This window comes from Pleurodeles waltl, chromosome 5, assembly GCF_031143425.1.
Source record: "Pleurodeles waltl isolate 20211129_DDA chromosome 5, aPleWal1.hap1.20221129, whole genome shotgun sequence".
NCBI classification, from domain to species: domain Eukaryota; kingdom Metazoa; phylum Chordata; class Amphibia; order Caudata; family Salamandridae; genus Pleurodeles; species Pleurodeles waltl.
This window is the reverse complement of record NC_090444.1, coordinates 53,267,181-53,295,044: the sequence shown is the minus strand read 5'-3', so window position 1 is coordinate 53,295,044 and position 27,864 is coordinate 53,267,181. Positions and strand designations below refer to the sequence as shown.

Sequence of the window (27,864 nt, the reverse complement as noted above, 5' to 3'; positions counted from 1 at the left end):
TGTGACCAGGAGTAGTCTGGGGATCCATAGACCCCACAATGCTGATGACCTGATACTGAAACATACAGCTTTGGTGGGTGAGGTACTGTGCATCCTATAAAGGCTACTCCTGTGAAACTGAAGGGACCTTTTTACCATAGTTTGGCTAATCTGGCTTCTTTACAGAACAGCCCTCCTTGTTTGCTAAGCACAGTATTGACTGGGAAGACGTGTGCTGGACCGAAATTCTCTCTTATTTCCCTCCAAGATATTTTGTTCTTTTTATTGCATGGGCACTTGCCAGTTTATGAGGTTGCACGGATCAGTGATGATGCTTCTTCACAGGTCAATATGGCTCTATCTGTTGGGCATCACATGATCGATGCCTATCCGTATGATGGCAATTCAACTCTACTGCTGACTGAGTGCAATGGCCCTGCGTTGCTGGCTGGATTGGGGCTGGATTGAGGCTGTCACTTTTTTGCTCAGCAGTTTCTCTTATCTCAGGTGAGTTCTGCCGGTAGTTGCGTGTTTCTGAGAAGGAATCACTGCTTTATGAGTGGGGTAGATTGCCATGTGATTCATTCTGTAATATAGGATTGGGCCATGTCGCTTAATTTGGCAGTTTCTTCCTTCTCCCTGCCTTGCTTAGTACAACTCTTTGCTGTGGTTCAGATCTTTTCATTGCTGCAGAAGGATCCTACACCAGATGCAAGTCGTGTAGTTAAATAAAGAAACATTTGTGATTCCATCTAACAAGAGCCCCAAATACAATGCAGGGCTTCTACTGATAACTGTTTTGGAATGGTAAAGAGTACAGTTTAAGAATGGGCAATGCAGCATGTACGATGTCCATGCGATCTCTAAAATGGGGCTATAATGAGGCATACACTTAGTAGATTTCTTACAACTTTTGTAAATTTAAGGATAGGTTATGGACCACTGGTATTCAGCTTGGAGTTTCCAAAGAGATCTCTATGGTGTAAACATCACATTATCTAACAAGCTGTAATGGGATCAGAGCAGTGAATCTGTGCCCTGTTCATGGACAGGTTTGTACTACTACTGTAGCTGTCACAGGGTCTATACATCCAAAGCCACAGCCATGCTGGCAGCACGTTTTGACCCCAAAACAGTCGCTGTCACTGTTGCATGTTCTGGGCAGAGGAATGATCATGCAGGTTTATATAACTGTAGGGCACACACCAGACTTATCTGTTAATAAAACAACATTTGCAGAGATACTTCATGACTTTATGATGCAAAGTAATCAACTGTGGATTTCACATGCGAACTACACAATGCCCTCACCCACAGATTTTCAGTAGGAAAAGCATCCTATAAGTCTCAGAATTGCTTAGAAAATGAGAAAGACGTATCAGTGTTATGCCCTGGTTGAAATTACTAACATCGTAACTAAAGATATGTGTACATCACAGCAGACATTCATCACAGTCCCAGTTAGACACACCCCTGTTGTATGGAAGATAGAAGAATAAAACATTGTATGTATGGAATTCCTTAACTTTTAACACTGTTTTGTGCTATTACTTTTTTGTTGGCAGTGTAATGAATACGTGTGAGGTGTGATGTGCCCATTATGCACTTGGCATGCATACATGTGAGTGAGATTGTTTTTCATTATTTTTATCTTTCAAGTCACATGCATAAGAAGGCGTGCACTCTAAAATAGGGAATTATGTTACATACATAAGTAAACAATCCTACTTAAGTAAGTTATGGTGGGAGCCACTTATGTACTTCGGGGTCCCTCTCATAGTAGATTAGGTATGATATATATATCTTGACGTTCCATTAATGGACACATCTAGTAAAAGGATGAGTGTGGCCTAATTCTGCTATTTCTCACAGAATCGTATGGAGAGAATGAAGGATTGATGAATATATTATGACTTTCAACAACACCCCTGGTGACCCCTAAATGACGTCTCTGTATTTAAGGCTTGAAACCCACGCCAGACAATTTCCTGAGTGCAGTGTTGTTGCTTTCAGAATCTCCAAAGACCCGGAAGTGACACCAAATAGGACTGCAAACAACAGCGTATGAATTCACTTGCAACATGACTTTCTGCCTTTGTTTACTTTAATAGTTAGCCAGGGATCATTAGCACATGTAAAAAGGCTTTCTATTTGTGTGTGCTGTTTGATGTGTGTATAGATAAGGGTTAAAAATACCGGCATTAGGTGATTTAGGTGAGAACCGGCTAGGTGGTAACCCTACCTGCGAGCTATGTTCTGATACCACACCATTGCCCCGATTCACAAAGGTAAACTTAGACCAAAAGTCTAAGGGACATATAGGAGCTCCTAGCACCATTCTAATGCCACATTAGCATCATTCTTTTTACACTAATGTGGCATTAGAAGGCCAAAAACGCTGCGCCATATTTACAAAATGGCGCAATGCATGCATTGCACCACTTTGCAACCTTTTGCGCAATACTATGCCTGCACCAGGCATGATGTATGCAAAGAGGGCATTCCCCTGTTAGCGGAGGCAAAAACATTGTGCAAAGAAAGTCAAGAGATTTCTATGTGTCATTGTTTTTGACACATTTAATGCCCGCTCAGAACAGGTGTTAAAAGGAGGCTTCCATTAGTTACTCACTGAAGAACCACAGTGACAGGTCAGGTGTATTTCAGTGATTAGAATCCTTTAAAATGCCTGAAATTCCCCAGTTTTGCATGAAATGTGGGCAATGCACATTGTAACATGTGCCACACCCAGTGTACCCGTTTGCTGAGGGAGCTTGATTAAAAGCTTTTTTCCAAAAGCTTTTAATCAAGCTCCCTCAGCAAATGGGTACAACAAGGAATATGGTGTGAGGTATGGCGTGTCTGCAGTGCTTAGCATAAATAGCAAATTTCAGTGGTTTCATGGTTTTGTATTCACTGAAACATAAGCAACCTTTAACTGTGTGTTTTTCTGCGAATTGCTAGGTTTTTTTTAGTTTTTTTTTATGTATGTCATTCACCTGCCATCGACCCTTCATCACTGCGTTTTGATGAGCACACTATGAGGTGCCCAGAAGGTTTGATATTTGGCCTGACCTGCAGCACCTGTCCGGGTATGAAAATCAAAATTTTACACTAGTACACCTAGGCCCAGATTTAGGAAAAGTGGTGCTTCATTAAATGAAGGGCCACTTTTTTTGTGCCAATTGCACCCCCCCTAATGCCACCATGTGTGCGCCATATTATTAATGATACGGCGCACGTTAGGATCAATAGCATCATAATTTCTGATTGGCACTAATCCTCTAAAGTTCATAGAGGCCCATTATGAAACAATTGTGTGCCTCAATTTAATGCCTGCACTGAGCAGTCATTAAAATTCCGAGAAAAATGTTGCCGTGGAATCCCACTTTTCTGGGCCTCCTAATGGAGGAACCCCCCCCCCCCTTGCATTCATTATGCCTGACAGAGGCATAATGTGGCGCAAAGATTTACAAAGTGGTGCAATGCATGCATTGCACCACCTTGTAAATTGGGCACAGCGTTTTTGCCAATCTACCTCCACACACCATAAAAAATTATTCTAATGTGACACTAGGTGGCGCTAGGCCCTTCCTAAATTTGGGCATTAGTTTTTCCTGAATGTGTCCTCGTTTTTCTTGTCAGGGTCGAGCCTGCATCGCATGCGCTTGCTCATGCGTTTTGCTTGTGAGACGATTTAGGAGTTAGAAAAGGGCCTGGAGCCCCGTCCATGTCACATCAGTGTCTTTCATTGGTTCGTGGGCTTGCCTGTTAAAATCTGCTTGCTTTCATTAGTGGAAGGCACGCATACGTCATGCCTTTTCCGGTGGCTAGCCCTCCTAGAGCGCAGCGACCAAGTACTGAAAACGTGCGATTTTCGCTGTTTCCCGTCAGGTTTATGGACTACTTTTTATCTTTTTTTCGCAGCGCGATCTCTCTTGGCAGGAGTCGAGCACTTTGCATAACAACGACCCTGTTACATAGTTAATTACACTTTTGATGGTTACGTAGATAATTGCACTTTTGCCGATAGGTTTCACTACGAGTGAACTGTAAGCAACTTGATTGTGCGTTTTTTTTTCATTTAATGCAGCAAGAAAAATCCGGTTGGGAGTTAACAACTGCTAATAGCTCTCACTCGGAGGAATGCAAGACCCTGTTACATTGCAAATGCTTGTTTCAGAGGGCCCGAGCACCCACCTGGAGTATAGTGTGGCACGTCTCACAGTGCCCTCCCATTTCTGTAGGAATTATTTTTCCTCAGCTTCGTTTTTGTTGTTTTTTTTAACAAAATTGTGATTATCAAACTTTCAGGGAAAAATTATACCCTTTATCGGTCAATCTAGTTGACAGAAATCATTTTTCAAAATTGTGACTTCAAATGGCTAATATATACAAAACAATTTCAAACCATTTCACTGGCATGTTTTTTAAATGTCAGTCTCTCAAAAACTACTGAAAGGATTTACAGAAGCATGCTTTCCCAGAAAATGTCCAGTTTCAAAGTGTGAATAGGTTCAGTTGTTGTAACTGAGAGCAAAATGTATAATGGTATCTAAAATGGGAAAGCTCATTTTTTGAGTCCCTATCACCTTAACCTTTTTAATGTGCACAGGTTTGCATGAAGTGTAACAACCTGGACCTCACCTCGCTGCAGTAGACAAAGGCCAAATTTGGCGCACGTTCATCCAAAAAGGCCACATTGATGGGCAAATAAAAAAAAGATATTTCTGTGGAAAGTGTAGTGTGAATCATAACTCCACAGTAGTGACTGTCACTGTGTAATAATGGAAGATAATATGGAATAGAACGTTTTTGTTCTTTATACTTGAGAATTTTTAATTGTGTTTTTAATTCATATTCAAGTGCACTCAATTATATACTCCTTAAATTGTGCAAAGCAAGAAAAAGATGAGAACAGCAGGAGAAAGAAATCATATTATGTGAGGCCAATAGAATTATAAAGTTATGTTATGCCATGTCATTTATATTTTGTAATGTTATGTAATGCTATGTCATGTCATGTCATGCTATCTTATGTAATGTTGTATTATGCTATGTCATGCCATGTTATTCTATTTAATGTAATTTTATGCTATGGTATATCATGTCATTTTATCTTATCTTATGCAATGTTATGCTATGTCATGTCGTGTTATGCTATCTCATGTAGTATTCTGTAATGTTGGTCTTCTAAATCCCAATAACTCACTCAAAGGTTTTTGGGTGCTGTTTGTGGAAAGGAAGCAGTAGAGCTTAGTAACTGACTCCAGACCCCCAAGATGGTAGATTGTTTGAAGATACTTTACCTCTCACAGCAGACACACATCTTTTCCTGCAGAGGTTGCAGCACTTCTGAGTCTTCTGACAGTCTGTGTCACTTTGGCACTGGTGGGGAGGCAGGGGCAGATTGCACGCATCTATTTCTTTGGGGAAGGTCCCCGGATGTGGTGCATCTGTAAAACACCAACAGGATTGAACTAAAAACACAGCCATCCTGAGCTAACAGCACAACTGCCACAGGCTGTTCACAGATCCTCACACTGAATTATCCTTATAGATTGCTTGACTCCTTTGGAACTAAGGGGAAAAAGCTTCCAATATCTTCAGAGAAACCGCACACAGCTGAAACTACCATCTCTTGTAGGTTACATTAAGGTGCCTCATATAGAACCCCTTTCCTCCCTCTCATATCATCCTCCTCCCTCTTCTACTGCTCCTATTTGTCTTCCCCGCACTATTTCTCTGTGACTCAGTCTACAGCTCTTCTCTAGCACTCCTCATTTTACTTCTGTCCTACGTATACTCATCTCCATACTGCTGATAGCTCTACTGATCTCCACTCTACCCTATTCTTTCTATTGCTGTTCTCCCTAATGTGCCTTAGGCCATATGTACGAACACATTTTCCCATTGACACAGCATGGGAAAAACCCTTTGCTACATCTGGCCCTTAATCTCTTATTTCTTGCCACTCTTTTTTCTATCACTCCTCACCCCTTCACTTCAACGTACCACTCCTGACTCCACTGGACCTCTCTATACCACTCTTTTCTAGTGCTCCTCGCTGTCCAGAAGTTTTTCTACAGCTCTTTTCTCCATCTCTCCTTCTTTCACCATGTTTCCTAGCATCAATCTTCTCTGTACAGTTCATCAGCCCACCGTTATTCTCTCTACTGTTCTTTCCTCTTCCGTTCTTTCTTCTACTCCTTGCTCTCTTATTCTACTGCTTTTCTCTATAACACTCCTGCCTCCCATACTGTTCTCTACTTTTCTTTTCTATACCACTAGCACCAACGCAGGCACCCTTGTACCATGATGCAAGGGTGTCTGCCTTGTTGGCTGGGCTGTTTTATGTAGGAAGAGGCACCTGCACAGAAACAATCCATGGAGGTTTTTTTCCAGAATGCAGCACATGCAGTAGGAGAAAAAACATGGAAAAACAAATGTATTTCTCCTCGAACCTCCTCCCTTGATGAGGTGTATGATTTTGATGCCTTCTCAAGTTTACACATCTTTGTAAAACTCAGTATGTGCCAAAACCCATGGATTTTGCATAGGAAAACCCACCACAATGCCCATGGAGCTCTCCCATATCGTGGTGTAAGGAAACACAGTGACTTGTGCTGCATTGCCTTACACCTTATCTACGAGGCTATGAAAAGCTGTGCATGGCTTCGTAGATAAGGGTCTGCACTCTGCAGTGCCAGAGCACCACAAAGGTGACTCACTGTTGGCGCATGGAGCTTGTTAATATGCCCCTATATTTATAATATATCATAACAGAACTTTATGTACAGGGTCTAGGCCAATTGGGATTGGCGGGTATCCAGACACTCTTGAAATAGGGTCAGGGTTTAAATTTCAAAAATTGAGTTGATAATCTACCTAAACGAGAGCTGTGATGTGCTAGTGATAAAATGATCCCAAAATATGAATTTTATTTGGGTTTTGGAAGACAATGTTAGGAAGGAAGGGTCAGTTCAGAAAGTCCAAAGCCACAGTTTGGTGAGCCAAGATTCAATATACCTGAACCAGGGAAAAGTGGTGTTCTCATCTAGTTCCAAAAGTTCTCTCATACCCTTCTGATATGGAGCAAGCTCCTGTACTGTCCAAATCCTCACCCAGAAGAGAAGAGGCCTTAACACTGCTACATGCTCTTCTCTCTTGAGTGCACCATCATAGAACATGGGGATAAGGGGAGTGCTTTTGGGACACGTATTCTCACTCTGGGTCAGCCTTTTAACATTTGAATGTCCCCCAAATTTTGGCACCATATAGGGCCACTACTTGTGCTTTTAAGTTATAGAGGTCAATAGTGGGAAGACTGGTCTGGGCAATGTTGCCTGATGATTTTTAAAGATTGCCATAGCTCTATGCTGAAATACTGCCCTTTGTTTTGAATGTGCGAAGTACAGGATAATTTACTATCAAGCATAATAGCCAGAAACTAAAGTTTTGGTACACGTTCAAGCATCTTCTGCTGCAGAAATAAATCCCCTCTGAATGACTTGTGGGGTCTGATCCCCCTAAATTTGGTCTTAGTAGCATTAATCTCCAGTCCCTTGTTTTCACAATATGTGTTAAAATTATCCAATAATTGCTGCAAGCCTCCAGATGTTTGGCATATCAGAAGGGTATTATCTGTGAATAAAAGGGCGGGAACTGGACCCCATCTAACTTTGGAGAGTCATTATTGCATTTTAGGAGAGCCATGATAACATCATATATGTAAAGTGAGAAAAGTGTAGGCACAAGCACACAATTTTGTCTTACACACATACATTTAGGGATATGATCACTAAGTTCACCCTAAGGTCCCCAGTGGACCTGAACATAATTCTCATGATGTAATCTTTTTACTTGGATAAGAAAGCCCGCAGGAGCTCCCAGCTCCTTGAGTGAAGACCACAACGAACCCCTCAGAAATAGATCAAAAGCTGTCCTTAGATCTACAAAAGCAATATATAAATGGACAACATTCAATTTTGTGTATTTCCAGATAATAAGAATGAACCTAAACACCTGATCTACTGTGGTCCCTCTTGATCTAAATCCCTCCTGATAAGGTGACACAAAGTTATTGACCTCTATCCAGTCTGGAAGATTATTCAGAATCTGCCTCACATAGACCTTCTGTAGAGTGTCCAGGAGGCTAATTGGTCTATTGTTTCCTGATTGTATCAATCTCCTTTTTTGTGTATGGGAAATATTCCTGCACCTTTCCAGGTATTGGGACTCCTAAAGCTATAGAATTACACAACAGATTAATAGTTGGGTACCATATTGATAGATTGTGTTGCAGTAACTCCCTTGGGAATTTATATGGCCCAGGGGCCTTGCACGATTTCATAGCCTCTATGGCTACTTTTGTCTCCCCAAGGATACAATATGGTTGTACTGACATGTCCCTAATTGAGTAACCACATACAAGGTTAGACGGGCTGTGGAGAGTAGGTCATCATCATCATTATTGCCATATTAGTAGAGATTAGCAAAGTGTTCCACCCATTTGTTTGAAGTCAAATATGATTCATTCTGTGAGCCTGGTTCCTTGGTTCCATGGGCTATGATTTCCCAGAAGGTCCTATTGTCTCCATACTTTGCTGTCTCAACTAAATCTAACCAGTTTGAATTATCCCGGTTATGCTTGGCTGCTTCCAGTGCTCCCGCATACTGAGCTCTAGCTACCCATGCCTCACATAGGATTTAGATTTTAAAGCTTTCATTAGGACTGTTTTTGCCTGCAACTTTCCTACATTTACCAGGGATTACTCAAGATGTTTTCTATTGAAAGTGCAGCTTTGCTGACGCTTTGGTTAAAAGTGCTTTTAAAGTACCAGCCAAATATTATGTGTCTCGACTATAGGGTTATCAGAAACAGGGAACCCTAGAATAAGCATTAGAAATATCAGTTTAAACCTTTGTGTTTCCCAATATCAAGGGCCACTTAATTGACCTACAATCATTTCCCACCATTGGTAATAAAGCAGGGGTGCTGACAGAGACACCCAGTTTCTCGATAAAAGATTCTGACAACATTAGTAATGATTACTATCATCTCAGATATCTATCTTGAGATTTAACACCTTGTCCACATAGTGAAAATATTCGATCTTTGATCTAGTCACACCTCTCTTAAAGGTGGAAGAACCTAGCTTGTATGAATCAGATCTGCCATTAAAAGTCAGCAGGCCATTTTTACTATAAAAAGGGCCATCTGCATGGTGGCCACCACACAGGGGACATAAGAGCTAGAGTGAAGAGAGAGTATACCCCATGACACATCCTCCTCCACTGTGGCCAGATCAAAGCCACAAAGTAGCTCATATGTAATATTAATACCCTCCAATGACAATACTGCTCTTTGTTTTAATGGTGTTCATAAAATTTTCTGATACATTAGTGGTGGTGGATTCCATGTTCCTCTGTCTCGGCCTGATGTAAAATTAAAGAAATACAATCTGCGCCCTTTTAGAGTGTAGATTTTAATCCAAGATTTACCCTAAACATCAAGGCCCCATGGCACTGGTAGAGGCAATGGCGTTAACACAGAGGGCCTTATTATGACCCTGGCGGCCGACGGTACCACCGCCAGTGTATTATGACCGTGGCGCATTAGCCACAGCCATACCGCCGGCCCCTGCACTTGACTACCAGGCTTCCTCCAAGCCTGAATTTCGGGCAGTGAAATGCACGACGGGTACTGCTGCACCCGCTGCACATCAACATTGCTGCCGGCTCTATTATGAGCCGGCTGCAATGTTGATGTGACTTTTCTGCTGGGCCAGCGGACAGAAATGCTGTTTCCGTCCGCTGGGCCAGTGAAAAAGTCATAATAGAGAGCCACCAATACCGGCAGCACTGGCGGTAAAGTGGCCCCCCGGCTTCACTGTCTTTTTGAAAGACCGCGAAGTCGCAATGAGGGCCAGAATGTTTTACATCCTGGTTTATGAGGTAAATACGTTAACCAGGTTTCATGTAACATACAGAGATGGAATCACTCAATATAATTCTGCCAAAAGGGGTTTGAGAGTTTTTGTCTAAGCCCAGCGATGCTTCATGAAAGTCTATTTAAGGTCTCAACAGATTGAAAGTCAGCATGCTTGGGAGAGGAGACACCAATAATTACATCCATGTGGTGCACTATAGAGATCTCTGTAGAGTCGTAAGCTACCCGACTTGATTCTGTCACAGTATCAGGGCTTAGAGATGGAAATGTCTCATAGTGCAGAGTATAATTCGTCCTAGACAAGCCTATTTGATGGGATGTCACTGCAGGGAAAGAGAGTCAATCTATGGACTCCAAATTAGACGAGGTATGATCTGTAATTGCTTGAAAATGGATGTTCCTATTAGATGACATGGGTCTCTTGTAGCCTGAGCAGTACCTGCAGGTGTTAAAGCAGGTATAGGTAAGGAATTGTTCCTCAGATTTCTACTATCAATCAATGGAATATGTAAAGCACTCAACTGCTTGAGCTGAAGTGTCCCAGCACTCTAAAACAGAGAGTGAGAACAGAAGGGGGTTTACCCTGACTACTTTTGGTCAAAGATCCAAGTTTTTAATTGCTTCCTAAAACAGTGTTTGGACTTGGCCATACAATGTTTGATTGGCAGAGAATTTCAGAGTTTTGTCATTAGTACTGAAAAAATACTACCACCACAACTGACTTTAGCAAACCTGGGGATATGCATAAGTCAAAGGTGGTTAGATCTCAGGGACTTCTTCTGGTGGTACCTTCCAAGTCTGCTTCTCAGGTAACGGGGGCCTTGGCCCTCCAGTGCTCTAAAAACAAGTGAGGGCCTTAACTTGAATCCTTTTTGCCAAATGTAGCCAAGTGAGCTGCTTCAGATGGAGTGAGATGTTTAGGTGATGCGGGACCCGCCGTATCAGCCTTGCAGCTGTATTTGGTATGATCTGAAGTCTATAGATCAGGAAAGCTGGAAGACCAAGATAGTGGCTCTTGGCTTAATCTATGCAAGATGGTACAAGAGCCTGGGAAAAAGTTTTAGGGTATCTTTTGGGAGCAGATATAGCAGCTTCCTGATTGATTTAAGCTTCATTAAGCAGGGAAAGTTTGGATTGGTGATTGAACATAAAAGGGGCTCTAAGTTTCACCATATCTCATATTCTTACATACATTTTAATGTAATCTGACACTCCAGCATCACTCAGAATGCACTTGGCACCTAAAATATCACAGCATACTAAAGACAAACATTGAAGCTTGAACCTTATCCAGTATATTTCTCTATTTTTCAAGGACTCCCAACCTTCCCTTGCATTACAACCTAATTTGGGAGCATTTATCATATACATTGCATTGTCAGTTTGTTTTTGTACGCTTATTTTAGTATATGCATTAGTTCATTGCAAAAGTGTGTCATGAGAGTTCAGCCTAGTAGGAGGAATTTGATGGAAATCTCTCTCCAACCTTCTCATGGTTGATGGGCCATAGAAGACTGATATACTAGGAAATAGAAAAATGCCTAGGTTTGTCATCTACCCATGGGCCAGGATGGACACAAAGAGGAGTGACATTGTCCGCACAAACCCTCTGGGCTCCCGCTGCCTTTGCATTCAACTGCTTTGACTATTCCCCCAACTAGAGTGGAATTGGGCCTTACAAGAGTGTTTAATAGGCTCAGCAGCGACTGGATGATGTAACCCTATGGTGTTACTCAGATCCACATCACTTAGTGTGTTCCAACAAAATTCTCAATAAACCTTTTAATTCTTTGAATTCTGTTGTCAATGATTCCCTTAAGGATAGCTTACCCTGGATTATATTTCCCATACTCTCATTGCCACTATGCGCTTTTGAATCCCAGGGGGAGAACCTGTTTGAGTAGTGGCTAGAGGACACAGCTTTGGTGAGCTCAGCAGAACTACTAATGAATTTCGTCATTTGTTTTGAGGAGTTAGCTGGCACACTCACATTTACTCATTCACACTCTTTTCCTCATTCACACCAAATCTCTCTCATTCATTCTCTCTCACACTCTCTTACACCCTCTTATACTCATGCTTTACTCACTTTCAATCACTCACTTATATTCACTCTTAATATCACTCATTCTCAGTCGCTCTACTTACTGAAACTCTGTCCCAGGTTTTCTAATGTTTTCCACCAGGCATGCTTCACTTTTGTGATGCAAACCTGACGCAAAATGCGCAAAATGTTCGAATGGGATTTACTATCCAACACAAATTAGGATTTGCAATGGTTAGAAACAGAAAGTAATGCAAAGTGCTGCTTTGCATTATTTTGAGTCAAAGAGGTATTCCATGGGGGGTGCATGAGCATTCCCATGCAACTACCTTTGGGTTATCATGCAATCCTTATCTACAAACATTGCTAAACGTAAATTTTCACCACAGTTTTACGCATCCTTCAGGCAGGTGTACTGAAGAGAAATGTTTTGATTTTGCCTTGTTTTTCTAACTTTGCATGTGTACAGCATCATACAACACACACACAAATTGAAAGAAGCATTACAGCATAGTTTTTTAACTGGATCAGACCCCTTTTGTTACAAAACCTATGCCTCAGAGAGTGCACATTGGTGCATGACTGCCAAAAGTGCACCAATATGGCACATTTGTCTCTCTCCTTTTGACACTTGCAGTCCAGCAGCTTTAATACTGCATTGCCTTGCATCAAATCACAGTAAATCTGAGCCTTAGTCCCACACAGTCTCACTCACTACCTGTCACTGACTCTCACTCACTTTCTCTCACACATACACTTGCTTACACAAACACACTGCATCTATCACTTAGGCACATTCCCACCCACGTACATACATGCATCATGCATTTAAAATCAAGAACTTAACTCAGCTGGCACCAAAGGTCCGGTTCCAGCTAAGTGTGCTCCATTTTAAATTACACTAAAAGTGAATAAATGAATATTATTCACTATTAGTATAATGAGAAACATGCAAAGAAAACAAAGACTGTGGAGCTGCCCCCATGTTCTTAGCACACATTTTGCCATCTCCAAGGCCATGGTTCACAAAGGCAGTATCAGAGGTTGCAGGATAGAAGCCACAGGTCGCAGTTGTGACCTCTGGCAACCCCTAAATGACGTCCCTTCACAAGATTAGAGGTTAGCCACAGAACATGACTGGGGTCTGTCAACAGCGGCTTAGATATATAAACTCTCCATTGTGAACAATAAGTGAAGGCTTTTAGTAAGGTCTGACCCTGACAAATCTTTAGACTTCTCACCAGCTAATATATTTAAAAAATCTTCAATAAAAATATGTACATATACACAGGTAAAGAGGGATGGTTGGTCTTCCCTCTTCATCCATGGGTTTTTTTCAGCGGCCATTCATATTTTGGTTCCATCCACTACACAATAAATCATAGGTCAATGTGTAAACGCTGATTGGCTGGTGTCGCTATTGCATTGTGAGTGATGCTATTTTGTCTGACCACATGTGCACATTCAACTAAAAATAAGTGCACTTCAGTGCCTCACTTGTTGTGCAAACACTTTACTTTTCAAATTATTATTATTTAAAAAATATTTTGTAATCATCTTTTTATATGTATAATATGCATTCAGGTAACAATATTTCAAAGCCATTAGACACTTTTCTTTTTACCTAAAAGAGTCATGTATTAGAATGAATAAATAAACTATTATAAGCATTGGGTAAGTACTATTTTTAGGGTCGAGCGTGCAAAGTGCTCTGTCTCTTTTGTTATCTCTCTATGGACTTGTAACCACGCCCATCACTTTGGTTGGTTCGTGGACTTGCCTTTTAAAATTGGCTTGATTTGAATAGTGAAAGACATGCATATGTCATGCCTTTTCTGGTGTTTAGCCCTCCTCGAGCGCACCGGCCAACTACTGAAAACATATGAGGCTCCATGTTTTCAGGATGGTTTCAGGACTACTTTTTCTCTTTGTTTCGTAGGTAGCGCGATCTCGCTGGGTGGTAGTCACGTGCTTTGCATGACATCGATCCTGTTACATAGATAATTGCACTTTTATCGGTAACTTAGATAATTGCACGTTTGCAGGTACGTTTCACTGAGAGCTACCTTCTGTTTCCTTATGTGTGTTTGCTTTGTGGCCGTCGGCTGGTTTCTTTTGTTTTGAAAGTGCTGGCAGAGCTGGATTTTGACAATTGTGCCAGACAAAAGGTGACAGCTGTTTACTTGTGGCGGTATGACCAATGCAGACCCAGTTAACCCACTGTAAACTAACCAACTCAATGTGTTATATCACCAGCGGCACATCGGAGTTATACTGCATCCGGTGTCATTTTAGCGGGTAGTTATTTCCATTTCCGCCTGATTTGCTGTGGCTACAGATTTATTTTACTGTTTTATGAGTCCAGGAGGTGGTGGTGTTATATTGTGTTGCATAGTCCCTGTCACATCCAAGTTTTTTGATTGACCGCATCACTCCTGTCAGATGACACATTCACAATACATATGCCACATGAGCTGCCAGTGGGCTAACACATATGCAACTGCTTATGTGAATTAAAGGAGAGTATGTAGTTTAAAAAAAACACAAAATGTGCTTATGTATTTTCGTTTTAAATTATGGTCCCTGGTGCATTGATTTGGCCTGTTTTGGGCTGCACTGTTTGTGCTAGAAATGTGTTAGGCCTAGCAGTCATTTGTGATTGCTTGTGCATTCTATGGGAGACAAGATCCTGCTTATGCTGTGTAACTGTGTGATACTTTTTCTACGATCTAATTACAGTTGCTATCTTGTAGGTGTGTGTGTGAGCTTTCTCTAGTTTTCTATTTGATTGCCTATGAGTATCCCTGTCTAGAATGTCTGACAAACTAAGCATCGCCATGCAGTTGTTTCCGCTGTCACCTGAAAATGTACCAAGTTGTCCAAGGCCATGTGACGCTATTCCTCAAGCCTGACTGCATGGTCATTAGCACTTTGCATTCTGGGACTTGAAGTTCTACTTTGACCATTTTATGCACGGGCTTAACAATGCCATCACACAAACATGTTGGCATAAATGTCAAGCTTGGGTAAAAGTTTTACAGGAAATAGGGTCACTCGGACCAGTACATGTGGCATGTGGGACATTGGAGTGTTTAACGTTCAAGGTGTGGGCTAGCAACTCATGGATACTTAGGGGCATATTTATACTCTGTTTGCGCCGGAATTGCGTCATTTTTTTTGACGCAATTCCGACGCAAAACTAACTCCATATTTATACTTTGGCATTAGACGCGTCTAGCGCCAAAGTCCATGGAGTTTGCGTCATTTTTTAGCGTGGACACCTACTTTGCGTTAATGATATGCAAGGTAGGCGTTCCCGTCTAAAATTTGACTCTGAGGCATGTGCGCCGTATTTACACTCCCGGGCAAAATTCACGCCCGGGAGTGGGCGGGTCAAAAAAAATGACGTCTGGCCGCTTTTGCGCCGTTTTTTAGCGCCTGGTCAGGGCAGACGTTAAGGGACCTGTGGGCTCGGAAGGAGCCCAGAGGTGCCCTCCCATGCCCCCAGGGACACCCCCTGCCACCCTTGCCCACCCCAGGAGGACACCCAAGGCTGGAGGGACCCATCCCAGGGACATTAAGGTAAGTTCAGGTAAGTGTTTTTTAAAAAAAAAAATTGTGGCATAGGGGGGCCTGATTTGTGCCCCCCTACATACCACTATGCCCAATGACCATGCCCAGGGGACAGAAGTCCCCTGGGCATGGCCATTGGGCAAGGGGGCATGACTCCTGTCTTTGCTAAGACAGGAGTCATTTCAATGGGGGTTGGGAGTCAAAAGAAATGGCGCAAATCGGGTTGAGGCGAAAAATTTGACTCAGCCTGACTTGCCCCATTTTTTGGCGCCCAAGCTCCATATCCCCCTACGCCGGCGCTGCCTGGTGTACGTCGTTTTTTTTCACGCACACCAGGCAGCGCCGCCGGCTAACGCTAATTTTTTTGACGCAAAACTGCGTTAGCGCAGTTTTGCGTCAAAAAGTATAAATATGACCCTTAAAGCTCCCATCGTTGTCTATTGTCATGTTGAACATTAAAGCAGCCTGTGTGTCTTTTTTTGCTAACAGAATGATTTATTCTCTGACTTGTAGTTTGGTTTTTGACATCGTAAGTATGTACTCAGAGATCCGATCATACGTTGCCTTAAAGGCTAGCACTAACAAAGTGTTACCCATAACTTTGGGGCAACTTTCTAGCTCGGGTATCTCTGCAGCTGGGTGAAGTCCACTTTTGACACAAAACTGGAGGTTTCAGGTAAGGATTTTGATTGGCTCTGTCATATTTTTTCTAAAAGGCTCGAGCTAGGGCATATCCGCCTCCTCCTGCTTATTAATTGCTAGCGTACCGCTTTCATTCAGAGTTACTAAAAGTTACATGGCTGAAGTATCAGCTTTGAATGTGTCCGTTCTTACACATGGCAGGCCCCTTAAGGCAGTCCTCGTCTTTTGAGTAAAATCACTTTCCACATTTTCATGGGTAGGTCAGGCTCCTAACCTCCCGTGCTGATCAAGCGGGGCCCGTAGTCAGACTTGTGTATCAGACTGAGGTAAACTCGAAGTCCATATCCATCTGACTGAGCTCTCACCCATGGTCCTGACGAGTGGAGTAGGGAGCTGCCTCTCTGTTGAAAGTGCTTTGGCGCCTTGTCAAGGATATTAAGTCGAAGCGGGCAAGGCGCTGCCCGATCCAAAAACATGGCTCCGGTCCAGCTCGAGTGAGTATTTACACCTCAAGCACAAAATGATCATAGCGATCGTATGGCCTCTGCCTGACCTTTGTAGTGTTGGGGCCCTGGGCCCTCATGCTACTGAAATAAGTCACCCAGACACAGTGGCATGGTCGGTAGAACTGGCCCTGGGCACGTGCACCCGGCCCTTTTTATTTTCAGGGTCACCTGACCGGTGACGCCTGTGTGGGGTGTAAATGGAAGGCCGGCCCTCAGCAGAGTGGCTGGCAAAACACTAGAAGGTGTCCAGCAGGACACTACAACGTTCACAGTATAATCTCCCGCATCAAGAATTAAATCTAAACCAATAACCTTTGATGTAAAACTTTTGAGAGAAAGAGATAATCAATTCATGACTAAATTCCACAGTATATAAACAAAAAAACCTTTAATTAATCCCAGCGTCCCCGCTTTACCAAATTGTGTGACCCTGGGCAAATAGATATTTTATTTTACCACGCCCCTTTTTAGGTTGAGCTTAGCAGCGTGCAAGCGATTTTCTTCTGACGCTTTTAACAACGCCCAACTCACGCCCATGACTACCACTCGTTCATGGGCTTGCCCTTCAAAAATGCTTAGATGACATTGGTTAATGGTTTACGCTTGTCCCTCCTTAGGAAGGGTTTGTTATCAGCTAGGCCATCGCCCCTGTTACATGGCTAAATGCACGTTTGCCGATAGGTTTGACTGCGAGCAAACTTCTTTTTCCTTTTGCGTCTCTCATTAGCGCTCATGCTCATGGTGGCCGTGACGCTGTGAATCGGCTCGCTTATGTGAAACTGTTTTACTTTCCATTTTCGATTGATGTGGCAAGATCAGTTCAGTTAGGAGTTTACAACGTTAATGGCTCTAACTCAAGCATATGCGAGACCCATTGCATTGCAAATGCTTATTTTGATTTAGATTGAATATTGCAAGAACACAGGCACCACAATAGAGTGGTGGAATGCAATTTTTGTTTTCGTGGCATACGCTTGCAATAATAAATAATTAACCATCGGACAAGCCATGGCAAAACCTCTATTGACTTTGCCAGTGCTTGTTATGAGGCGGCAAGGTACTTCCTTTACAGGTGCTTAGAATTTGGCCCATCAAAACTTGGGAACAAGAGAGTACTCCAATCTTTATTATTCTGTTTTAATATGGTCATAGGAATCTTATCAAGATATTGGGCATTTGATTTTCCAGCGCCTTTTATGTAGGTTGTGATTTTTTCGAGTAGAGCTATCTTTTCACCTATTATACAACCTGCAGGGTTTCAGATGGAACTGCTCTCAAGACAGGAGTGCAGGGCACATATAGTTCTTTTAAGTAATCACACCACAAGTACTGTTTGTGAGTTCTTTGCACTCAACTTACACGTCATTAACGTTGATAACTTTTTTTGTTTTGATGCATCATGTAAAGTACACACACATTTTTTATGGTCTTTAGAAATGGTCTTACAATTTGTTTGCTGTGTACCCAATTCCATCCTCAGGTATAGGACTATCTTTTACATGTGCTGCCTCAGAAAAGAGAATGGGCATGGAGAAATAACTAGAGTCACACTCAGAGATAGCACCTTCATCCACACCTAGCAGTGTGTCAGAGGAGACAGTGAATGGGCATGCAACAATAACTACAGGGTCACACTCAGAGATAGTGCCTTCATCCACACCTAGCAGTGCGTCAGAGGAGACAGTGAATGGGCATGCAACAATAACAACAGGGTCACACTCAGAGATAGCGCCTTCATCCACACCTAACAGTGCGTCAGAGGAGACAGTGAATGGGCATGCAACAATAACAACAGGGTCACACTCCTAAAAAGCACCTTCCTCCACACCTAGCAGTGCGTCAGAGGAGACAGTGAATGGGCATGCAACAATAACTACAGGGTCACACTCAGAGATAGCGCCTTCATCCACACTTAGCAGTGCGTCAGAGGAGACAGTGAATGGGCATGCAACAATAACAACAGGGTCACACTCAGAGATAGCACCTTCATCCACACTTAGCAGTGCGTCAGAGGAGACAGTGAATGGGCATGCAACAATAACTACAGGGTCACACTCAGAGATAGCGCCTTCATCCACACCTAGCAGTGCGTCAGAGGAGACAGTGAATGGGCATGCAACAATAACTACAGGGTCACACTCAGAGATAGCGCCTTCATCCACACTTAGCAGTGCGTCAGAGGAGACAAGGAATGGGCATGCAACAATAACTACAGGGTCACACTCAGAGATAGCGCCTTCATCCACACTTAGCAGTGCGTCAGAGGAGACAGTGAATGGGCTTGCAACAATAACAACAGGGTCACACTCAGAGATAGCGCCTTCATCCACACTTAGCAGTGCGTCAGAGGAGACAGTGAATGGGCATGCAACAATAACTACAGGGTCACACTCAGAGATAGCGCCTTCATCCACACTTAGCAGTGCGTCAGAGGAGACAGTGAATGGGCATGCAACAATAACTACAGGGTCACACTCTGAAATAGCGCCTTCATCCACACCTAGCAGTGCATCAGAGGAGACAGTGAATGGGCTTGCAACAATAACTACAGGGTCACACTCAGAGATAGCACCTTCATCCACACTTAGCAGTGCGTCAGAGGAGACAGTGAATGGGCTTGCAACACTAGCTACAGGGTCACACTCAGAGATAGCGCCTTCATCCACACCTAGCAGTGCGTCAGAGGAGACAGTGAATGGGCATGCAACAATAACTACAGGGTCACACTCAGAGATAGCGCCTTCATCCACACTTAGCAGTGCGTCAGAGGAGACAGTGAATGGGCATGCAACAATAACAACAGGGTCACACTCAGAGATAGCGCCTTCATCCACACTTAGCAGTGCGTCAGAGGAGACAGTGAATGGGCTTGCAACAATAACAACAGGGTCACACTCAGAGATAGCGCCTTCATCCACACTTAGCAGTGCGTCAGAGGAGACAGTGAATGGGCATGCAACAATAACTACAGGGTCACACTCAGAGATAGCGCCTTCATCCACACTTAGCAGTGCGTCAGAGGAGACAGTGAATGGGCATGCAACAATAACTACAGGGTCACACTCTGAAATAGCACCTTCATCCACACCTAGCAGTGAGTCAGAGGAGACAGTGAATGGGCATGCAACACTAACTACAGGGTCACACTCAGAGATAGCATCTTCATCCACACCTAGCAGTGCGTCAGAGGAGACAGTGAATGGGCATGCAACACTAACTACAGGGTCACACTCAGAGATAGCGCCTTCATCCACACCTAGCAGTGTGTCAGAGGAGACAAGGAATGGACATGGAGCAATAACTAAATGGTTACACTCAGAGATATCACCTTCCTTCACACCTAGCAATGTGTCAGAGATGGCAGTGACTGGACATGGAACAATAACTACAGTATCAAGCTCAGAGGTAGTATCTTCCTGTGTGTGTCAGAGGAGACAGCAAATGGGAGTGTAACAATAACTACAGGGTCACACTCAGAGATAGCGTATTCCTCCACACCACACAGTGTGTCAGAAAAGACAGTGAATAGGCAAGTAACAATAACTAAAGTGCCACATTCAGGGATAAACATGGGTTGTGTAGCGTATGTACATGTGTAATAGTACAGAAGGGGCTGAACTTTTTCATGGTGCAATTTCTTGCACTTCCACGATTTTCGTCAAGTATATTATATGGAGCATCTTGCATGCATCCAGCACAGCACTGGTGTGCCACAGCTGGTGATAACCGTGTTCACAATAATATGCCCCTAGCACCGGGCAGAGCACTTAGGAGTAATCCAGCTACTATTGTATCCTGCAGCATGCGCCACCAGGAAACAACACAGTGGCATAGCACAGACCCCTACAGCTCTTTAGAAAAAGACACAACCTCGATCACTCAGATGACTTGAGCAGTCAGATGCTGAAAGCCTGATCCTTGTGTACTCACCTTCAGGTAAGTTTTCTTCCTCCGCTGGAAGCGCCTTGTAGGACCCAAGGAGGACAGCAAGGAGCAGAATGGCACCTGGAGTCTTCATCATGAGGTCTTCAGCAATATCAGAACCACTGCTGCACCAGTGTCTGGGATCTATAGGATGGCACAGGAAGAGAAGAAGGGATGGATGACACAGGAAAAGACAGACTCAACACCAGCCAAGTATTTTTAAAACCACCCCTGCCAAAACCTGCAGCATTATAGACACTCCCAGACAAACCAATTTTCGTCATTGTGAACTTCTTTTGTTAAAGACAGAATAGATGTTTGACTACTGTAGTCAACCATGGGAATTCCCCAAGGGATTTAGGGCCAGATGTATGAAAGCATTTTGCATTCGCAAACGGTGTGAATGCCCGTTTGCGAATGCAAAATGCCATTTCACAATGTATGAAATACATTTTGAACGCAATTTTAAGGAATCGCTAAAATAGCGATTCCTTAAAATTGCGAACCTGTTTAGAGAGTCGCAAATTGCGACTCTCTAAATTACAAATCGCAAACAAGGAATCCTTATTTGCTCTTCCTTAGCACATGTATGAAGCAATTCCTAAATGCGATTTTGGCATTTCGGATTTGCTACATTACCACCAAGTTGAACTTGGTGGTAACCATGTGCAAAATGTAAAAATGCATTTAAAGTGCATTTTTAAATTGTACATGTAAAGCACATATGTCCTTTTGGCATGTGTGCACCTTACATGGTGAACAAAAAAAAAATTGGGGTGCAGCAGAGGGGACCTTAGGCCCCCAGCACCCTGGGGTTTTGCATTTCCAAAATTGCGATTTCTGGTTCAGAAATCGCAATTTTGGAAATGCAAAAAATTTGCAGATATGGGCTCTGGCCTCTGTTGTAATCTGTTTGGGCTTTTAACCACGCCCACCGCATGTCCATCAGTGGGCTTGCCTTTTAAAATTCACTTGATTTCATTTGCGAAAGGCATTCATACGTCAAGGCCTTTCGCCTTCTTTAGCCCTCCTCGACAACACTGGTAAACTACTGAAAACATATGAGGCTCCATGTTTTCTGCATGGTTTCTGGACTACTTTTTCTTTTTAATTCCTACACAGCGCGATCTCGCTGGGTTTTACACAGCATGATTGCGCTTGTTTTAAAAAAAAATATTATTTAGTAAATTTCCCCCATCCCGATCCAAAACTCCACCTGGGCGCTCCAAGAGATTTGCGGCGGCAGCCGCTGCACATATACATTGCCACGGGTGCTCTAGTTTTTGCTTGTCTATGCTTTTGTTTGTTCCATATACTCAAGTTTCAGGCTGTAGACAAACTACCAAGCAGGTAGTCCCATTCCCTGGCACTATTTTTGTGCTAATGAGAGTACCATGGCAGACGTGCTTAATTTGGTGACAAAAAGCACATTTTACTTTCTTCTGTCTTGTTTTGCATCAGCCCCTTTTGCCTTTTTCTGGTTTCCTGGGTGGTGGGGTTTTTAACCCTCTGTGCTCCTTTTACAGCACATAGTTTATTTACCATATAAAGCAAAATGCACTGGTAACTGGCTTGTACAGGGGAGCAGAGCACCTGGCATTCGAGCAGGGTGCACATGGGCTGTACACATCCACCTCCCCCCCTGCCCAGGCACATGTGACCTTCAGAGTGCAGCTGGAGCGGATTAGAGGATTTGGCTGATAAGACATTTATTTGGCTTGTTTTCTTTAGGAAGCCTGAATTCTGTCTTTTCCCTTGGCTTGCGTTTTTTTGTATCCATTGGAGCCTCCTTAGAAGTCATGAGAGAAAACAAACACCCATGGCCCGCATCGCTGCCAGCCTGATCTGCCCCGTGAGCATAAACCGGTTTAGAGGCAATGTGAAACCTTAAGAATTTCCAAGTGTATAAAAGTACAACAAAGAGTTATTTAGACCAGAAAAAGAGCCTGGTGGTGAAAGAACTGGTACAGAAATGCGCTCCTTAACTTGTTCCTAATGTTGTCCATAAGGCGCTTTAACATACCACCTTTTATATGCAGTTATTTGAAACCAAGCAAACTTTGCACCAGTTTAGCAACATTAAAAAGATGAACGTCTGACTTTGCAGAGATTTGAATCTGTAACCTGCTGATCTTGTCAGTGAGTGCTCAGCTCGCTGAGCTACCTATTTCACCCACTATGGTAGCCCACAAGTGCAGGAGCCACTATAAACAAATTAAGGGTAGGGGGTCTTCTGCTTGCATCCTCTTTCCAGTTTCATGCTGCAGATCTTCTCTGTGATTTGTTTAAAGTGTGCGCTCTCGCGACAAAGCTGCAAACCTGATAGAGTTGTTTTTGCTGTCTGAAGTTTTTTACACGTCATTGTGTCCCTGATGTGATTTGCAGCCTCTGAGACACTCTACTGCCCCAGGGCCTGTTTCTTCTGGCCCCGGGCCTCCGCAGACAGATAACAGGGGCTTCTTTGTCTCCCAACAATAGCCCCAGAAGCCGCCCCATTAGGGAGAATACAATCCCAAATGTAATATAGTTGTCTGGCTGCAGGGCTTGGCAGCTGAGCTTCCTGCCTGCAAGATGAAAATGTGAGCGGGTGCCGGGTGATGTCACTCCATGAGGTGCCCCCTCCCTGTGTCTTGACTTCTTGAGTGGTCCTGACGTGCGAGGCTTGGGGAGTCTGCCAGCCTCACTATGGGGGTCTCACCGTCCCGGAGCAGGCGGTGAAGACCGCCGTATTACGAGTTGTGAGGTTTGGCTGAGGCCAAACCTCCATAACTCTGCCTGTCCCGCGTTCGCACCACATGGGCTGGCAGTGACCTCCTCTAATCCGGTGGCCTGAATTACGAGGTTGCAAACTGCCAGGCTTTCTGTGGTGGTCACCCCGCCACGAAAACCCTGGCGGTCACGCACCCGGCAACAATAATTTCCATTCATGTTGCCGGCACACACATACACACATGTCCCCGCACATGCGCACAACTCATCACCCATCCACACATTCAGAAAGCCCCCTTCATGCATGCATGCATTCACATACACACACATGCAGCACACGCATACATCCACTCAAAATCCCCCCTCACTCGCAAGCATCCACTCAGACACCCCCACTCACTCGCATGCATCCACTCAGATACCCCAATACATGCGCACATACACGCATACACTCATTCACATTCATTTGCATACACACACGTATTCACCACCCCCCGCAGACACGCACACATGCACCCAAATACACAGACCCCCTCCATTTTCAGATTCTCACTTACCGTCTGAGTTGAGAAGGATGCCTGGAGGGGCTGAGTCCTGGCAGTCTTCCCTCTCTGCCACCGCCACACCAGCAGGACACCGCCAAGCCATAGTAATGCTCATTATATAGCGGGCAGAGAGATTCTGGCATGGCGGTGCCGGCGAGGGAACAGCCTCTGCAGCGTCGACCACCAGAACGAATGATGGCTGCTTTCTGTCTCAATATTGGCGGAGAGCAGCCACCACTCATAATATGGCGATCTGCTCACCTGCTGCACTGGCGGTTGTCTGGCAGGTTTGGCTTTGGTGGTCAATTAAATTGACCACCAAAGTCATAATGAGGGCCACAGTGTTTGTGGCGAGCGTGACCTCATGAGCCATCTATCCATCACTTTAGAAATGGGCCAACCAGCTGCAGTGCGCGCTTGGTCAAAGGAGTCTTCCATGGCGGGGGCACATGGCACATGGCTTTAAGTGGGCTGATTCCTGTCTTAACTTGGCTGCACCACCGCCTTTCACTGCAGCTTTAGAGACTCGTTATAGTTATTTCACAACCCAATAATTTCAGATCTGAAGCATTTTTAATACTATATACAACAAAGCCATTGTTGCACTTATTGCATGCAACTAACCATCTTTGACAAAGTCAATAGTTCTGTCTTGTTTTAGGTGAGATATTGCTTGCTGTATTATATATCTAGATGCAATGACGGAGAGAAGCAGGAAAATACCAGGTGAGTGACACACTATGCTAAGTGCAGATTTTGAGCTTAAAATTTTTCAAGCCGCACCCTTATTTATACAGGCCATGCCCCCTTGAAAGACCTCCCAGTTTCTTCATCCCACTTATAGCCCTGACTTGGGAGCTCTGAGTCGTCTCTGCCTTGTCTAACACTTGTTTTGTGGCTGCACCGGCGAGGAGCTCTGTGCTGGGAGTCACCGATTCTCCATTGAAATCAAGCTTTGAACTTAGTTTCCCATCTCCATCTCTAGCGTGTGCTGCTATACTAATGCGCCCTACTGGCATTTTCTCACATCTTTACCTGGTGCACATGTAACTGCACGCTGGCCCATGCAGTATGTATTGCAGCCACCAGCAGTCTGTGCTTGTTCTGTGCTCTGTCTTCACCATCATCCAGTCTCCAATGCTGCCAGCCAATAAGTGGATTTAAAATGCATGCACTAAAGGACAAACCCATTCCTTTATCCATAAAACTCAAAGTAAGAAGGGCACGTAGTGGGAGATGCCAAAATCCTACTCCGTAGGCGGTATCAAGGCATATTGCTTAGCATCTTGGGTGCTATCAAATCATATTGCTAAGCACCAAAGACGATATCAAGGTACTGCGTAGCACCATGGGTGCTATCAAGCCAACTGCTTAGCAGTTTCTAATCGGGTGCAGGTAGTCCCTTTTGCAACTGTGAGCTTACTCCTCCAGAAGGGGTCATACAAAAGAACAGATGGCTAAAGCCTTGGCGGGATGCAGGCATCTGACCTCTCATGGGGCCTGTGATGTATTGGAGCCGTGCCGCGCCGCGCGCGCCGCGCGCAGGTCTCCACGGAGATGCCGAGGAAGAATCCTTGTGCGGTCTCTGAGGGATTGAGCAGCTCGCGATGGGGAGAAGACTGTTGGAGGATTGACGGACGGTGAAGTGGAATCGATGGCTGGGGCTTTATTTATAAAAATAAACGTACCTTCTTTCTCGTGATGCCGTTTGGTTCTTGAACATTTGCCTTTAAGATCTTACACTGGCGACGAGGTGGATTAAATTTTGCCCCAACATCGAGTGAAGACTTGTTTTGGGAAACCAAAGTCCCATTTTTCTTGGAGGCAGTCGAAGGAAGTGCACTTGGAATTGAAGAAAAGAAGTGAAATCAGCCGGATTTCATGAGTTCACGGAGGTGTGGTTTCCTCTTAAAGGGATAGTCGTAAAGGCACTTTTGGAGAACAGTGTTAAAGGGGAAGTGTCTCTTTTCAGCAGTGTTGGAAATGCTTTCAAGACTTATAGGAATGGTTTCCTCTTAAAGGGATAGTCGTGAATCACCGTTAAAGGAGGATGTTTTGCTCTTTTGTTCAACACCATTTTTCAATGATGGATCCAATTTTATGAAATGATCTGTAGCATCTGTATGCGGTGATAGGCACACCTTTGACTTGAAAGCGAATTTGCCTGTCACAAACATTGCACGGTGATAGGCACACCTTTGGGGGAAGGGTTTTGGGATTCATTTAAGTATTCAGAAAATGTAAAATGTGTGTGATGAATATTATATAGGAATTTGGAGAAGTTAGGATTCTGTTTTCAGCTTACACTAACGTAGTTTATGTATTTGTGTTAGTTGTTTAAATTATCTGATATTTAACAATGCAGAACGTTACACCCCCCCCCCTTTTTCTTAAGCAGTCCTGGTGATCCTACTTATTCTTGGGCTAAATGGAAGAAAATGTTTGTTCATTATGCTAGAGTGTGTGGGCCAACACTCAGCGCAGAGAGAAAACATGCACTTTTGATGCACTGTTTAGGAGGTGAAGGTCAAGAGGTACTTGAAAATCTACCAGAGTTAAGTCTTGAAGAATCTAGAAATTTGAATGAATATGAGTTGTGCATTAAAAAATTGGACAAACATTATATACCAAGAGTCAGTACGATAATGGAGAGGTATTATTTTGGTAGAAGAGAACAAGGAAAAGATGAATCGGTGGAAGAATACATTACTAGTTTGCGAAAACTGGCAGCCTTTTGTAAATTTGGATCTTCAGTAGACGAAAGAATGAGGGATCAATTTGTACTTAGGTGTAGTAGTGACAAAATTAGGGAAGAATTGTGGTTAAAGGATGAACCACCTTTAGAAGAAGTGATTTTGGTAGCAAAAGGAGTTGAACATATGCTTAAATGTGTTAAAGAGCTAGGCAGTAACAAGGTTATGACTTATGAATCTTCAAAGGTGGATGAGGTGATATGTGAAGTAAAAAGCAAAGAACTTAATACTGTGAGGAGAAAAGATGAGGAGTCTAAGTTTAAAGGAGAATGTGAGTCTAAGTTTAAAGAGGAATGTTTTCGATGTGGGAAAATTGGCCACAAGGCTAATGCTAGTATGTGCCCTGCCTTAAATGTAGTGTGCAATGGCTGTGGTAAAAAAGGTCATTACTATAGATGTTGTCGTAACAAGAAGAAAAGGTATGGTAATGGCAACACTGTGAAGGAGATTAAAGAAGTGTCTCAGGAAGTAGTTTTCCAAGTTGAAACATGGAAAAAAAATGAAGAACATCCAAGCGAAGTGATGAAAGTAGAGGGAGTTGATCTTTTGATGAGGTTTGATTCATGTTCGCAATTAACAATAATTTCCAAGAAAAGCTTTGACTTATTAGCAAAGGAAGTTAAGGTTTTAAATAAAATGGACGTACACCCGGGTGGTTATGGTGGTCAACCAATAAAAATTTTAGGATTCTTTGAGGGTCATCTTGAATTGAAAGGGAGACATTTAGTTGGTAAAGTTTATGTGTCCAATAAGGGGGACAATCTTTTAAGTTGGGCACATCAAAGATTGTTGGGGGTAATATTGAATCCCAATGCACAACCACAAGTGCAAATACAGTGTGTTAAGGGTGTGGAAGGTGAAGTGATCTCTGAATTTCCTGAAGTGTTTGTGGAGAAATTCGGTTGTTTAAAAGGATACAGACATAGAATTAGACTGAAGAAGGGTGCCACTCCGGTAGTAGCCAAAGTGAGGAAAATACCGTTGGCACTACAAGAGTCGGTGAGGTTAGAATTAAAGAGATTGCAGGATTCTATCCTGAACAGCTGAATGACTATGGTCTAAATCGAATGTTATTTATCTAAAAGGGTTTTTGGTGTATCCGTTTGGAATGCAGTTATTTTATTTGTTTTTTTATTACATACGGTTGTGTTTGGTCAATGTTCATGATGTATATGTAGTTAAGATATGTTTCTTTGTTTAAATATTTGTTCATTATAAGCGGGGGAGATGTGTGATGTAT

The 27,864-nt window shown here is 43.3% G+C and overlaps 1 protein-coding gene across 1 annotated transcript in view; it reads right to left on the bottom strand.

Moving 5' to 3' along the window:
* LOC138295328 (uncharacterized) overlaps window positions 1-27,864 on the bottom strand; it is a 298,639-nt gene that overhangs the window by 234,743 nt on the left and 36,032 nt on the right. The window contains exons 2-3 of the mRNA XM_069233552.1: window positions 20,624-20,761; window positions 5,286-5,432 (exon numbers count right to left, since the gene is read on the bottom strand). Of these exons, the coding sequence (XP_069089653.1) occupies window positions 5,286-5,432; window positions 20,624-20,714 (238 nt within the window). The 5' untranslated portion in view covers window positions 20,715-20,761. The remainder of the gene's footprint in view (window positions 1-5,285; window positions 5,433-20,623; window positions 20,762-27,864) is intronic.